This window comes from Melospiza georgiana, chromosome 29 (genome assembly GCF_028018845.1).
Source record: "Melospiza georgiana isolate bMelGeo1 chromosome 29, bMelGeo1.pri, whole genome shotgun sequence".
NCBI lineage: Eukaryota > Metazoa > Chordata > Aves > Passeriformes > Passerellidae > Melospiza > Melospiza georgiana.
The window spans coordinates 163,160-178,916 of NC_080458.1; the positions used below are offsets into that span (position 1 = coordinate 163,160).

General features: G+C 49.6%; 1 protein-coding gene across 1 annotated transcript; it reads left to right on the forward strand.

Moving 5' to 3' along the window:
* The first annotated feature begins 14,568 nt into the window (after positions 1-14,568).
* Positions 14,569-15,501, forward strand: LOC131094569 (olfactory receptor 14C36-like). The gene has a single exon (XM_058042224.1). The coding sequence runs from the start codon at positions 14,569-14,571 to the stop codon at positions 15,499-15,501; it is 933 nt and encodes a 310-aa protein (XP_057898207.1).
* The last annotated feature ends 256 nt before the right edge of the window (positions 15,502-15,757 follow it).

The window sequence follows — 15,757 nt, forward strand, 5'->3', positions numbered from 1 at the left end:
TTGCAGCAGGACTGAAGGATGCTCAAAAGGGAGGGAAATGTTGGAAAATAAATGAAATTTAGCAAAATATTTAATTATAGTGAGTTGTGTGTGAACTGGTTTGTTAAAAAGTAGTTTTGTAGCCGTTTAAAGTGTGTTGGGTTTTGTGTGTAACCTAGCAGGTAGTCTTAGGGATTTATTAAATAATTAATCTAGTGCAGGAAAGTAAGAATGCTAACCTGTCTGGAGGCAGCATACAATGCTCTTAGAATAAGATAAGCAGAGGATTAATGATCTTGTTTGTGAACCAAGGAATGTATCACAAGGGGTCTGTGACTAGGCAAGGGGAACGGGGAACTGTTTCTTAGAGTCTAGGCAAGGGGAACGGGAAACTGTTTCTTGGAGACTTTGTTGTGAATCGCATGTATAAGAGGGAAGCATCCATACGTGAATTTGGGGGCTCGGGTTTTAGGGACGTGAGTCCCCCAAGATCCCCGGGCCCTTAATAAAGCACCCACAAAACTTATCCGAGTTTTGTGTCATTTATCAATCGGGCAACAGTTCAATATTGTTCCATTTTTGTGCTGGTGAATGCTTTGCCTGAAAAATAAAGTTTTTTTAGACTTTTCTCCCTGGAAATATTTTCCCGGACTGGCTGAGGGTAGGGCTGCTGAATCAGCATTCTAGAGGAAACTCCTTTTGGAGGGTTTCAACGAAATTTGCCCTAAACCAAGACAGGGTGGTGGAAAGAAGGGGGAACCCCAAGTAGCTAGATTGAGGGGAGGCTAGAGAGGGGGACCTTGGGACCCCAAAACTTCCTAGAATCCAAAAGCAGGACCCTGGAGAGGAGGGATCCCCAGGGCTGATGGAATCCCCACCAGCCCTGAGATTGGGGACTAACCATAACCCAAGAGGGATGAGACTGGAAATGGGAAACTCCTGGTGGCTTTTTTTTATTCACTCTTGATTTTTGGACATCAGGTGTCTTCTGTAAATGGACGTGGATGGGAGGAATCCCCAACAGAAGGCATTCACACCATTTTTTTCCCCAAACCAGGATTTTCCCCAAACCTTCCCACTGTGACATCCCCCCTGTCCCACTCTCGGTGAGCTCAATCCCAAACCTGACTCTGATCCTGGTCTCAGTCTCACTCCATGTTTAGACACACTCACAGTTCTGTATTTATTTTCATCCCAGTCCCAAACTCATCTATCCCAACCCCAGCCCTAAAGTTAATCTCGTGTCTAGCCTTAACCCCCATCCAAGTTCTAATCCAAATCTCAGCCCCAACTCCAACCCATCCCCAATTCCTGCCCCTTCCTAAATCCTCAGCCCAAAACCAAATCCCAGGTTCAGCCCTTCTGGGGCTTTGGGGGTGTCTCTGTCCCTCTGACCCCAGTGATGTTTGGGTGGGGTCACACCAGTGCTGAGAGGGACAGAGACTCCCCCGGCCTCCCCAGGTGTGAGAAGGTGGGAGAGCCCCCCAGCCCTGAGCACCCTCAGCGGTGAGAGGGACACAGAGCCCCTGGTCCCCAGCCCTGCACAGGCATTGCCTGAGGCCAGAGGGACAGAGACCCCCTGAGCATCAGCCAGGGTGAGGGGACAGAGACCCCCGAGCACCCCCTGGGCTGAGAGGGACAGAGACTGCACTGAGAACCCCCTGGCACAGGGGTGAGAGGGAGGGAGACCCCCCAGGAATTTCCTGGGGTAAGAATGATGGAGATACCCTGGGGAATGGCCTTGGGTGACAGGGACAAGGACACCCCCAGGGCATGGGCTAGGGTGACAGGGGTTTTACACCTGAGCCAGTTTGGGTAAGGGGGGTGGTGTTCACCCCCTGAGCAGGGATTACCCCACTGTTTCAGGCTGAAGTGCAAGATGTAACCAAATGCATGTTTTCAATCACCATCTTCATCAACTGCTATAAACAGGTGGGGCAATGTTCTTTATTTCTTCCATGACTCAGCCCTGATAACACCCTTCAGGGGAGATATCTTCTGTGAATGGGCCATTGAGTGTCACTGCAGGACTGATAAAATTCTATCATCCTATTGTGGGATGCTCTGCCCAGGGGGAGGATCCAAGCATTCCTACCTGGATATAATCCAAGGTATGAAACTCCAGGAGCACTTTGCCTACTGGATTCCGAGAGGACAAGATCTCCATAACCACCACTGGACCTTCAAAAGAAGACCAGATACTTCTATAGGATCACTTGTCTGACAGAATCACCTTCATCACTCCAGCAGGACTGCAGCCACCATTTAATGGGACTGCTGCCAATGTCCTGACCAACAGGGTGTCAGGTTATATCCTGACTCTGTCGGTTTAAGGCAGTTTTTCTGTATCATTGCCTTGATCCTAATTTTGTTTTTGAATTGGAATTCTGGTTTAGACTCTCCCCCAGGTTTGCCTTCAATCTGGTGCAAAATTTAGTGTGTTTATTCCTTGTTTTCCTCCCAAAACAGGATTTCCCATTCCTAAAACTTAGCCACATGGTGGGAGAGACTGCGAGGAAGAGGAAGATGCCCAAGGATACCCAGGAAGGTGAGGAGGAAGTCAGTGCCCGTTTCCCCCTCTCTCCTGCTCTATCTCCCAGCCCAGCATGGCCCCCGGCTGCAGGACAAACCTGCTGACAACATCGTCCTACTGGGGATGCACTGGGGGAATCTCCTTCCCCTTCCCTCTGGCACGGAGGCAAATCCCATCCTCTCCTTGTCCTTCCTACCCCAGGGAAGGAACTGAGGATGGAGACCAAAAAGGAAAAATTCCCCCAACAGAACCTTGTGGAAGAGGCCGTTTTGAGCAGTGCCACGGTGCAGAATTCCAACTAGGAGGAAATACCTCAGAGATCCCACAGGAAGAGGGGCTCCAAAGCCAGCCCAGAGTGCTCTGAGTAGGAAAGACCCACCCAGAGCCAGGAAGGTGGACAGAGCTTCAGCCAAAGCTCAGAGCTGGTGGTCCATGAGTAGCTTCATGATCGGAAGAAGCGCTACAAGTGCTTGGAGTGTGAGAAGAGCTTCAGGCACAGCAGCACCCTGATGAGCCACCAGATGATCCACACTGGGGAATGGCCCTAGGAGTGTGGGGAGTGTGGGAAGGGCTTCAGCTACAGTTCTGCCCTCATCACCCACCAACGCATCCACACTGGGGAGAGGCCCTACGAGTGTCCCCAGTGTCAGAAGAGGTTTCAGACCAGCTCCAGTCTCCTCCAGCATCAGCAGATTCACACAGAGGAGAGGCCCTTCCGCTGCCCTGACTGTGGGAAGGGCTTCAAGCGCAACTACACCCTCGTCAGCCACCGGCGCATCCACACTGGTGAGAGGCCCTACGAGTGTCCTGAGTGTCAGAAGAGGTTTCACACCAGCTCTGATCTCCTCCTGCATGAGCGGATTCACGTGGATGAGAGGCCCTTCCGCTGCCTTGACTGTAGGAAGGGCTTCAAGTGCAACTCCCACCTCATCAGGCACAAGCGGACCCACACTGGGGAGAGGCCCTACGAGTGTGGGGAATGTGGGATGAGCTTTAGCCAGAACTCTAACCTGATCTCCCACCAGAAGACCCACACCAGAGAATGGCCCTATGAATGTGGGGAATGTGGGAAGAGCTTCAGTCTGAAGTCTCTCTTGAGCTGCCACCAGAGGATCCACACTGGGGAAAGGCCATACAAGTGTGGGGAATGTGGGATGACCTTTAGTAGGAGGCCCCAACTGATCATCCACCAAATGACCCACACTGAGGAGAAGCCCCACAAGTGCCCTGAGTGTCAGAAGAAGTTTCACACCAGTTCTCATCTCGTCCAGCACCAGCGGATTCACACAGTTGAGAGGCCCTATGAGTGTCCTCAGTGTGGGAAGAGCTTCTCCAGCAGCTCTCACTTGACCAGACACCAACGGAGTCACCAGTAAATAAACCCTGCACATGCCCCAACTGCAGGAGGAGTTCATGCACTGCTCCAGCTTTATCCCCCATTGGAGAACCCACGTTGGGAAGAGCCCTGGGGACCCATTTTCCCTGTGATCCATGCTGGGAAGACAGCTGTACCTTTTCCTGCCCCTGCCAATGATATGATGTGGGATGGAAGAACATGAGGGTCTGGCCATGGCCCTGTCATTACATTTACTCCCACCTCAGGTCATTGCTAGGGGCAGGAAAGGGAGTCTCTCTCTCCCTGAAGAGAAGGGTGAAATTTCCAGGCAGGGGAAATTGTGGCCTGGCAGACGCAGTGAATTGTGTTTAGTTTTCCCTGTAAATAGTTTTTCTTATCCCTTCTGTTATCAATATAATTTCTGTTCCATTTGTTCCTTATCTCGTTGCTGTTCCCAATAAATTGTTCTTATCCCAGCCCGGGATCTTTGCCTTTTGTGCTTTCCATGGGAAGCAGGAGGGCAGTGAGGGCAGCGCGGTTTTAGCAGAAGCAGGAAATTAGGGAATCCCAGTCCTGAACTCCAGCCCGTGGAAACCGAGCATCCCAGCTGGTCCCAGCCTGGTGGCCATGGCAACAGCCTTGGGAGTGGGTCCCTGGCTAGGGCTGTGGGAACCTCTTCCCTCTGGTGCCCAGGGACAGGAGTGGAGGGAACGGCTGCAGCTGAGTCGGGGCAGGCTCAGGTTGGATGTCAGGAAAAGGTTTTTGCCCAGAGGCTGCTGGGGCCCTGCTCAGGCTCCCCAGGGAAGGGTCCCAGCTCCAGGGCTCTCGGAGCTCCAGCAGCATTTGGACAGCGCTGCCAGGCCCAGGCTGGCATTGTTGGGGTGTTCTGTGCAGGGCCAGCAGTTGGACTGGAGGATCCTGATGGGTCCCTCCCAGCTCAGCCAATTCTGTGGTTCTGGGATCCCATGAGCCTTGGGATGGGGCTGCCAATGGTTGCCATGGCAACGGGCTCTGGCTGCAGGCCTGAGCTGGTGTCCATGGCAACCACCCCTGACATGGGCTCTCCATGGAGCTGCCAAGGGACTGACCATAGCAACAGGGGGCTGGTGATGGTTGCCATGGAAACTGACCATAGCAACAGGGGGATGGTGATGGTTGCCTGCTAAGGATCAGATTTCTTACCAGAATTCACAGGGGTTCCATGGGGACTTTGCAAGAGTCTCCAGGCTGTTCCAGAGCTGGAATGTCACAGCCAGAGACAGGGGCTCCATGGAGACCTGCCAGGGCTTTCTGGGGATGGTAAAGAGCCCTGTGGTCAGAGGCAGTCACAGCCATCCCATGGTGACATCCCAGGGGACCTTGGGCTGCGAAGACACCAATCTGTCACAGGCACTCACGAGGGTTCCACAGTGACATCCCAGGAGTCCCCAGGCTGCCAAAGAGCCGGGATGTCCCAGACACTCACAGGGGCTCCTGTCATGGGCAGAGTGGGAGCTTCAGGCAAAGTTTATTAGAGAAGCTTCTGTTGGCTCACAAGTTGCAGAAAGGATCCCTAAATGTCACCGTTGAATTTGAGATTACATAGACTCGGATCAGACGTCTAAGGGCTAAAAGCCACCTATTTTTTCAAAACTTTTCTTTTATACCTTGCTTTGCTACAGGTAGACCTCATTGGTCATTTAATCAACAGATTTCACAAGATTGGCCAATTAGGGCAACACCCTTCAGTAAACAATTTTATGGTAAAAACAACTTACTATAAATATTGTCAGGGTACCAGTTATTGATGTTTGTTTTACCTTGGCCATTCTGGGGGCTGCCTGGATGGGGGAAATCTTCCTGGAGCAGTTCAGTGTCAGGTAAAAGGAGATGCACAGGACCTTTTTGGTCTTCAGCTTCTAGTTTATTGTTATCTTTTCTCAAGTTTTGCATTGCTGTCCACATCAGGCTTAGCATGCTGGAAAAACACCTCAAAATGGCCCCAAAATATTCGGTTTCAAGGTCTTTAAAAGTTATCTCATCCAATTAACTCTTAAAACATCTACTATCTCTCCTTATCAACCAATAACTCATCCCTTGACTGTCCACATAATCTCTGCACTGTGCTTTCCTTGACCAATGACTCTGTGCCACCAACATTGCAGAACATGGAGTAGATGAAGAAGATGAAAGGGACTGCATCTAAATTCCTCCATCTTGCTTCCTGTCTAGACGACCCTTAAAAATCCCAAAAGATAAATTTCTCACCCAAGGGACATAGTATACAACCTTTTAATTTATTTCACACTTTGGTAAATTCTAATCTGCCTCGAAGTCCTGGAAGTCCTCTCCATGGGTGAAGGTTAAAGGCAGTGTTTCTCTGGGGGTCAGGACCCCTCAGAGCAGAGAAATATTCCCTGTGCCTTGGATTCCCACACATTTAACCTAAAAACCCTTAACATGTGAAGTTACCCAAAAATGTTCCAGGAAAGTAGGATTAGAAGGAGAAAAAAATGAAGAACAACAGAAAGAAAGAAGATCCATAGAAAGACACACATATAGGGACTAACTGCTGGGGTTCCAACATCACTAACAAAAGAACACCAGAAGAAAGCAGAATCCAGACCTTGGGCTGGCCTCGTGCTCCAGCTTTTAAGCCCCTGGGCCTTCATGGGCCCACCCCTGGGGTGGGACTGCTAGTTTCTTGTCCAATCAGAGCCAGGGTAGCACCAGCTGCTAAGTGTGTGATTGATTGATTGATTAACAGCTGGGCTAATTAGAACTGGGTCAGCATCACCTCCTGCTGTGTGATTGACAGCTCTGTCAGGCCAGGGCTGGGGGCGGGGCTCTGTCCCACCACAAACCAAGACCTGACCCCCCTGGCCCCACACAGGCATTCTGAGCATCCCAAGGTGTCTCAGGACATCGATCTCATCCAGTCTCTGAGAGCGACCACGGTGACACTATGGAACCTCATGGAGCCATGGGTCAGTTGTGACAATGGAGATCCAAGGAAATGATGGTGAGACTGTGGAATCCAGGAATCATGGAATCAAGGAGACCATTGTGCAAATCACGGGCCCTATGGAAGCAAGGATCGATGATCAAACTGTGGTTTGATTGTGATAGATTTAAAAAAGAAACAAGGAGCCATTGTTCCACAGCGGGGCTGCATGGGCCCAGTGGACCCTTGTGACTCTGATGGGGCTGATGAAACCAAGAAGCAATTGTAACATTGCCAGACCTCATGGAATCAAGGAGACCATTGTGACAGTGTTAGGACCCATTAAGTCAATGGAACATGAAACAGGTCTGCCTGGTTTGGACTCCTGGGGTCTGTCTGACAGGTCCCACTGAATTTGACATTTCAAGGGCCACTTCTCATATGCCCATGAAACACTGGGGCTCTGAGCTTTTATTCCTATGGAAAAGAACTGTCTTTCTTGTCTAGGCAACCATGGCCAAAATTGGGATTCTGCATCTAAAATTTTCTATATCCAAGGGTTACTCCCAGAAAAAATCTGCCTGTACAAGTCAAGTCTGGGTAGCCTTAGCCTCTGGTGACTGCCTCTCATCTGCCCCTACATCACGAGGGCTTGGTTGTTTCCTTCCTATGGAGACCATTGTGACACTGTGGAGGATTTGAAACCAGTGGGCCATGGAAACACTGCAAGCCTTTGTGGAACCTGTTATACTGTAGGAACTTGTGGAACCAAGGGGAACATTGTGACCCTGCAGGGTACCATGGATCCAAGGGGCCACTGTGACACTGTGCGGCCTCGTGGAACCAAGGACATCTTTGTGGCCCTGTTGGGCCACATGGTCCCAAGGGGACAGTGTCAAGCAGCAGGGCTTTGTGGAACCAAGAGGCCATTGTTGCATTTCAGGGCCTCGTGCAGCCAAAGGGCCATTGTGATGCTGCGGGGCACCATGGATCCATGGAGACCATTGTGGCATTGCAAGACCCCTGGATCCATGGAGACCATTGTGACACTGTGGGGCCCCATAGAATCATGGAGACCATTGTGACTCTTTAGGCCCTCATGGAAGGAAGGGGCCATTGTGACACTATGGGAACTTAAGGAACCAAGAGAATAATTGTTGCACTACTTGCCCTCAATGGAACCAAGGGGCCATTGGACACGGAGAGGCTTCATGGATCCAATAGACCATTATGTCACTGTGGGGCTTTGTGGAACCATGGAGACCATTAAGATGCTTAAGGACTTGTGTAATCAAGGGGCCATTATGACACCTGAGGGCATCATGGAAGCAAGACAACCATTGTGGCACTGCAGGGCCCTGTGGAAGGGCCAAGGGAACATGAAATAGGTGTGGCTGCCTTGGCCTCCCAGGGGTCACCTGACAGATCTGGCTGACCTTGGAATGTGGAAGGCCACTTCCATCTGCCCCTGAAACACTGGGGCTCTGGGGTCTTCTTTTTATGGAAAAGAACTATCCATTTTTTTCCAGGAATCCATAGCCAAAATTAGGATTCCACCTCCAAATTTTTATGTAATAAAAGATTGCTCGCAGACAAAAGTTGCCAGGACAGACAAGTCTGGCTGATCTTTAACTCCTAAATGGTAGCACTCACCTATTTTCCAAACACTGGAAAGGGCTCTGTGCATTTGTTTTCATGAAAAAAAAACTCCATCTCTCTTTTCCAGGCACAAATGTTTTAAATTAGGACTCCACATTCATAATTTCAAATATCCAAGAGTTGCCCCAAGCAAACCTGCCAGGACAGACAGGTCAGGCTTGCCTTGGCCTCTGGTGGTTGCTGTTCATCAGCTCCTGAATCATGGGGGCTCTGCGGTTTCCTTCCTATGGAGATCAATGTGACACTTGGGAGCCTTGTGAAATGAAGGAGCCATTGTGACACTGCAGAGAACCATGGATCCAAGGGACCATTGTGACACTGTGGAGCCTCGTGGAACCCAGGACATCATTGTGACTCTGTTGGGCCACATGGTCCCAAAGGGCCAGAGCAAAGCAGCAGTGTGGGAGTTAGCCCAGTTGTAACTCAGAGTCAGCCAGATTTTACCCTGGAAGAACTGGGCACGAGTTTCAAGCCATGCGAATCATTTGTTTAACTTAGGGTGAGCTTGAGAGTTCCCACGTAAGCCTTTAGTGCTGTTATGCTAAGTTGTCCAAGTTCTACTCCCCTACTGGTTACTTGTTTCCCCTACAGGGTTATTGTTCTAGAGTGTTCTACCCCCAAGTGTACATGCTGTTGCTTCCCCTTTGTCTCGGGTCTTTAGATCCTGCCCCTCATACTGTGCTCGACTTCTCCATGTTTATTGTTTTTCACCCTATTGTTAAAGTTCCTTTTAAACAAACAATTCCATTGATCCTGCTCCTTTTCATTTTTGCCACCCTCTCCCTGAAGTCAGGGAACCAGAGAGGTTTGTTGCAGCCCCCTTCAATGTGACCTTTGGCGCCCGAACAGGGACCCTGACATTCAGGGATCCCTGTGTCAGTACCGTCAGCTGGGGTTAGCTGATGGATAGGCCAGCGCTCACTGGGATTTTTAATTGTGCCGGGCCCAGCGGATTCATCGTTTCTTCAAGGGGCCTTGCCCAGAATCGGCAGGAATGACGACGGTTTCGCCTGCATAGGATTGCAGGTGGGTTTGGGGAAATGCAAGACATTTAGTGCCCATTTTGCCACTGTATTTTTACAACATTCATGTTGAAATGAGGGGAGAACGACCATCCTGTGATGCATCGAACTCGATTTATTGATCGATCAGTCAGCTTAAATAATAGTGTTAACGAACTTCATGCATATTCCAAAATACAGGTTTATGATAGGCTAACAGAGAAAACTCTAACCACACCTTTTGTTTTACTACACCGTTGATTGTTTACACAAAACAAAACCAGTGTTCTCACTGTGTTATGAACGGTTCCCAAAACTTCCACATCTGTTCTCAGGGTGCCATCTTTTCCCAGAGAGAGTGTTACACTTGTTATGAGAAGACTGCCTGAGAACTTTATTGTTTATACAGTGATGCCCGAAAGAGTCTAATTGTTTATAGAAGTCAGGCTGGGAACTGCTTCACAGCTACCTGTTACTTTTCTCTCAATTGTATGCCTTCATGGCCTTTTTCTTTAAGCCATGCTTGAACTAAACTCCCGACACATTCACCCAAGAGCCATAATTGATTTGGGGTGTGCCGATGGCTCTTTCCCATAAGGCAGCGAAAGAGAAAAATGGGCAGCCAGATGTCCACAGTAGAAAGGAGAATATATGGATGCTTTAATTCTCACTGATCATGACCAAATATTTTCAAATAATAAAATAAAATCAATCATGAGGTGGATCATTAAAAATTTTCCAGATGTCTCTGCTGATGAAATACATACCACTGAATTTTGGGTCTCAGTGGAAGTTAAATTGTGCAACCTTTCGATCAAAAGGGATGCCACTGCACCCAGAGCCACCCTGAATCTGCATACTCCACATCTTCCACACCATCCTTGAGACCCTTCATCAGCAAGCAGTGTGTTGAAAACTCAATCCATGAGTCACTCCTAACTCAGGACCTCCCCTCAAACCTGCCTTTTTCAGACCTTCCATGGTGGTCCAAGATGGCAATGGCCACACGGTCTTGGAGCATCATGCCCTGGAGACTCAAGATGGAAGGAGCCTGAATGTGGCTCGGGAGCCCAAACATCCTCCCTCCATCTTGGTCCCTCCACTTCCTGCTATCACAACCTTCTCTTCTGCCCTGAACGAACCTCCAGACTCCATTCCCACAATTGCATGTCATGCCCCACTGTCAATTATTCAACCTTCACTCTGGGCCATGCCTCCAGAACTCCACCCTTGAAGTCCACCATCGTAGATCAAGGCCCTTCCTCCTCAACACCTGACAAAATGGCAGTGCCCTTTGCCTCCCCCTCCGACAACAATATAACCCCATGATCAAAGATACTAAGCCCAACTGTCACACTATTTCTTATCCGAATGTTTCTGCTCAAAGTTATTCTTCCTTCTCAGAAGGATTCACCAGAGCCACCTCGCCCCTAAACACCACAAGATCCCTCAGAAAGGATCCAGAAAGAAGCAGTTAAGGAAGGGGACTGGCAAATAGTCTCGAAACTCCTCATTGCCTCCGTATGTTATGAAAGAAGGGGGCAGAATCCCAGGTATCAGCCATTGGTTTATGAGGAAATCAAGGATCTGTGTAGGGCAGCTAAACACCATAGGAAGGACTTACCTTGTTTTAATGGCCTAATGAGGGCCATGTTTACAGCACATGTTTTAACCCCATATGATTTAAAATATATTCTGACCATGTTGTTGTCGCCTACAGAATACACCCTATGGGAAGGAAGATGGAAGTGTTTACTAAATCACTTCATAGCAGAATATGCTAATAATGTGGCAAGGGCAGAATTGACAATCAACCATCTAGCTGGAGAAGGACAACACAGCCTAGCAGTTGATCAAGCAGCAGGTATCCCCAGAGAAGTATAGGATGATATCAAAGAGATGGCTTTGAAAGCTTTAATCCAGGTGTCAGATGGTAGCACCCTCAATTTGGACGACCTTGGGTGGCTGCAGCTAAAGCTTTAAGACAATTAGAGCATCCTGTTAAGTAAGCAAACCAATGCTACCTCCCTCACATTGAATGGCCTGCTCTCAGACATAGAGACCATCAGACATGCCACCTTGCAGAACAGCAATAGAGTTTTTACTCTGGGCACATGGGCATGGCTGTGTAGACTCTGAGGGCATGTGTTGCATGAACCTCTCCAGCCACAACGAGTCCATCCACAAGAGGATTCAGGTACTGAAGGAATAGTTCAAAAAGCTTCAAGTGGAAAACAAAGACTAGTTCAATAAATGTTTCCAATCCAAGGGACTAAAGGGTTGGATGATCTCTAGCTGAAACAGGACTATTAATTCTCTTACTGGTGTTTGTTGCATTGTTAATTGTCCCATGTTTGTTTGAATGCTTTTAAGAAAGCCTTGTAAAATTCTTTCAGTTCCATCTTTGCTGTAAAACAGAAAAGGGGAAGATACCCAACACAGGCTCCTAATAGACTCCTTGGAGAACTGGCAGTCAGGATGGCACAAACATCCCTCAGAGACTCAGTGTGGGAAGGAAAATCCTTAAAAGTACCTAAAAGTATTCTTAAATCCATAAAGTACCTTAAAAACCTTGAGTATCTCAAGGCGTTAATGAGCCCTACTGAGTACAAAGCTCTCCAGGGATTAATTAAAGCAGATAATTGGGGCCATGATTGCAGAAACCTCTCACAGAGTCTGTATCAAAAGGAAAACACAAAGTACCTTAAAAAACTGACATACCCTGAAGTATTAACGAGCACCACTGAGTGTTGTTACTGACAAAGCCTCTCCAGGGACTAATTACAGCAGATAATTGGAGGCCATGATTGCACAAACCTCTCAGAGACTCCAAGGCAAAAGTCAAACCCAAAGTCCTTTGAAGAAACTGCAGTCTCTGAGAGGATTCAGGAGCCCCCAGGGCTATTCCTGAGCAAGGCTCCCCAGGGACTCCTTCCAGCAGATCCTTGAGCTACTGGGATGTGGGCTAGGGGGGGATGCTGAGGGCAGGACAAGGGGCTGACAGTGCCCAGTCTGGCTGGGGCTGTGCCAGGAGAACCCTGTGCCTCAGGACAAGGTGTCTCCTCAAGCCCTTGGTGGCACAGACCCTCCTGTGCCCCAGGGCACCAAGACTTGGCTTCTCTTTGTCCCCACCTGTCATCACTGCCTCCAGTTCTCTGCTCTGCCTGGGGCCTGGGGACACTTTCTTAGTCATGTCCCTCAGTGGGACCCATTAAAAGTCCAAGAAAGTTTGGAGTTGGATTCTGACTAGGGGTTCTTGAGAGGTTTCTTCAGCTCCCACTCAGGGACTGATGTTCAGGGCCTGAGCACAAAGCCCCAGAGGCTCATTAAAGTCTCTGTGCTTTGTCTCTACTGCTGAGCTGAGCCTGGCACAGAGGCAGCTCCTGGTAAGAAAGAAGAGCTTCAAAAGCACATTTCTCTTGATGAGTAGCTCTTCTGCCAGCCCAGCAGGGCTGGGGCACTGCCTGCAGCTACCCTGGGCACAGCACAGAGGCACAGAGAGCTTCAATCAGTCAGGGGTGGGAAGGTGCTGAGAAGTGCCTGGGGCACAATCACTGCCAGCCCTTGGCACAGGAACCTCTGGCTGCAGGACAATGCAGCTGCAGCTCCTGGAGGCATCTCCTAAAGCTGGAATATCCCAATGCCTACAGACCCTGTGAGTACAACTCTGAGTATTTTTGGTGCAGGTGAGGTGAAATGCTCATGAAACTCTGATATGCTGAGGGGTTCTAATCAGTCATAGAATATTTCCAAGTCAAGGATTTTAACAAAAATGAGAAAATTTCCTAAGACTTTGAAATCAGTTTCCTGCTTTTGGAGAATGGCAGGGAGGGGGGATAAATATTAAAGGTTGGTTATGAATTATTAATTATGAATTTTGACAAGTGTCTGAGACATCTGAACTGTTACTTTTGGTTATTATAGGCTCACAGGAGATCCCTAATGTGCTTTCAGCCTGTCCATGGACAGCAGCAGCATCACCTTTGCTGGACCCATCAGGCTCAGTCTGAGCTGTCCTTTCTCCAAGCTGCAAACAGAACCTGCCCCAGCCAGTGCCCTGAAAACAGGCAGGGTTCTGTCAGGCCAAGGAGAGTGCACAGAGATTTGGGGTCTGTGAGTGCTGGCAGGGAGAGATCAGGCACAGGGAAACACCTGCAGGAGGAAAATCTGCAGGAAGCAGAGAGAAGATCAGGCAAGGAGAGAAAACAAACCCCAGCAATGCTGCGGCCAGGAGAGTGTAGAGATGCCCACAGGATCCCCTCCAGTGCAGCCCCTCCCTCTGAGCAAGCCCCCTCCCTCCTGTCCCCCAGCAAAGCCTCTGCCCTCAGGGCCAGGGCTCCAAGGCGTGCAGCCCCTCCTGTGCAGGCAGAGCTGCAGCAGAGCCGTGGGGCAACTCTGCAGCCCTGGGCCCAGTTCCCTCTGCAGAGCACAGGGCTGGGAGCAGCTGCCTGGCACTGGGGGCTCTGGAGGGGGAACCGCTGGCTCAGGGTGACGCTGGCCCCAGTGCTTGGCTCTGGGCAATGCTGTCAGTGCAGCCATACAGGGAAGGAGCTGCATCTCCCTCAATCCAACGCCATCATAAGGGCACTTGGAAGTCTCCCTGAGATTTCAGTCCAAGCTGGGAGCTTTAATCCAGGGTGCAAACCTGTCCTAGAGCATCTCAGAGTTTTAAGATTGATAGGGAAAGGCAGAGGAGTTGTGACGCAGAAAATGCTGCTGGGTTGGTGAAATGAGCAACATGAGTCCTTGGCTACAATTGTGGAGCTGGGCTGTGGTGTATCCATCTGCTCTCAGCAGTACGTGGGAGATTTTTAGGGAAAATGTGGGAAGCTGATAATTCTCCCCTTGAAAAGGTTAAAGCCCAGAGAAACTCTGAACAGGTCAGAATTACAGACCATCTCCCCTCATCTCTTTGCCTCACAGAATTTGCTCTTTTCTCCCTGAGGGTTTCTAATATCCAACAACACCAGCAGAGATATGAGAGTGCTTAAAAAAAGCCCAGAAAAATAACAGCATGTCCATCTGTGTTACAAAGGAGGGTGTATGGGAAATGGCTTTGATTTTGGTTACAGGTATTTCCTCTAACTCTTCACTGTTCCTTTCTCCATGACCAGGTCCCCATGTGAAGCCACAGCAAATGTCCAACAGCAGCTCCATCAGCCACTTCCTCCTTCTGGCATTGGCAGACACGCGGCAGCTGCAGCTCCTGCACTTCTGCCTCATGCTGGGCATCTCCCTGGCTGCCCTCCTGGGCAACAGCCTCATCATCAGCACCATAGCCTGCAGCCACCACCTGCACACGCCCATGTTCTTCTTCCTGCTCAACCTGGCCCTCAGTGACCTGGGCTCCATCTGCACCACTGTCCCCAAAGCCATGCACAATTCCCTCTGGGACACCAGGAATATCTCCTACACAGGATGTGCAGCCCAGGTTTTTCTGATCATCTGCTTCCTCGGAACAGAGCTTACCCTCCTGACCATCATGTGCTACGACCGCTACGTGTCCATCTGCAAACCCCTGCACTACGGGACCCTCCTGGGCAGCAGAGCTTGTGCCCACATGGCAGCAGCTGCCTGGGCCAGTGCCCTTCTCAATGCTCTCATGCACACGGTCAATACATTTTCCCTGCCCCTGTGCTATAGCAATGCCCTGGGCCAATTCTTCTGTGAAATCCCCGCCATTCTCAAGCTTTCCTGCTCACACTCCAACCTCAGGGAACTTGGGTTCATTGTGGTTAGCCTTTGTTTAGGACTCAGCTGTTTTGCGTTCATTGTTTTCTCCTATGTGCAGATCTTCAGGGCCGTGCTGAGGATCCCCTCTGAGCAGGGACGGCACAAAGCCTTTTCCACCTGCCTCCCTCACCTGGCCGTGGTCTCCATGTTCCTCAGCACTGCAGCACTTGCTCATCTGAAACCCCCCTCCATGTCCTCCCCATCCCTGGATCTGGCCCTGTCAGTTCTGTACTCGGTGGTGTCACCAGCCCTGAACCCCCTCATCTACAGCCTGAGGAACCAGGAGCTCAAGGCTGCAGTGTGGAGACTGATGACTGGATGGTTTCAGAAAAATTAAACTTCTGGCCAACTTCTGCATATCACTTGTAACAAAACTCATTTTTGATAGTTCTTGTTGGTTTAATTTTTGGAATTAGTTTCCTTTGTCTATTAATCTTGTCCATAAAGAAATTTCATTCCTCGTGCCATTTTTCATTTTGTTTCTCTCCATCTTCCCTGTGGGCACAGACTGTGTCAATGAGGGGCTATGCTCTTTGTGGCTTTAAAGGAACTAAAGCATCTCCCAGCAGAGTTTTCTGCAGAGATGCCCTTTT

Excerpts from the sequence above, each read along its gene's own strand:
- LOC131094569 (XM_058042224.1), top strand. The coding sequence starts at position 14,569 with ATGTCCAACAGCAGCTCCATCAGCCACTTCCTCCTTCTGGCATTGGCA.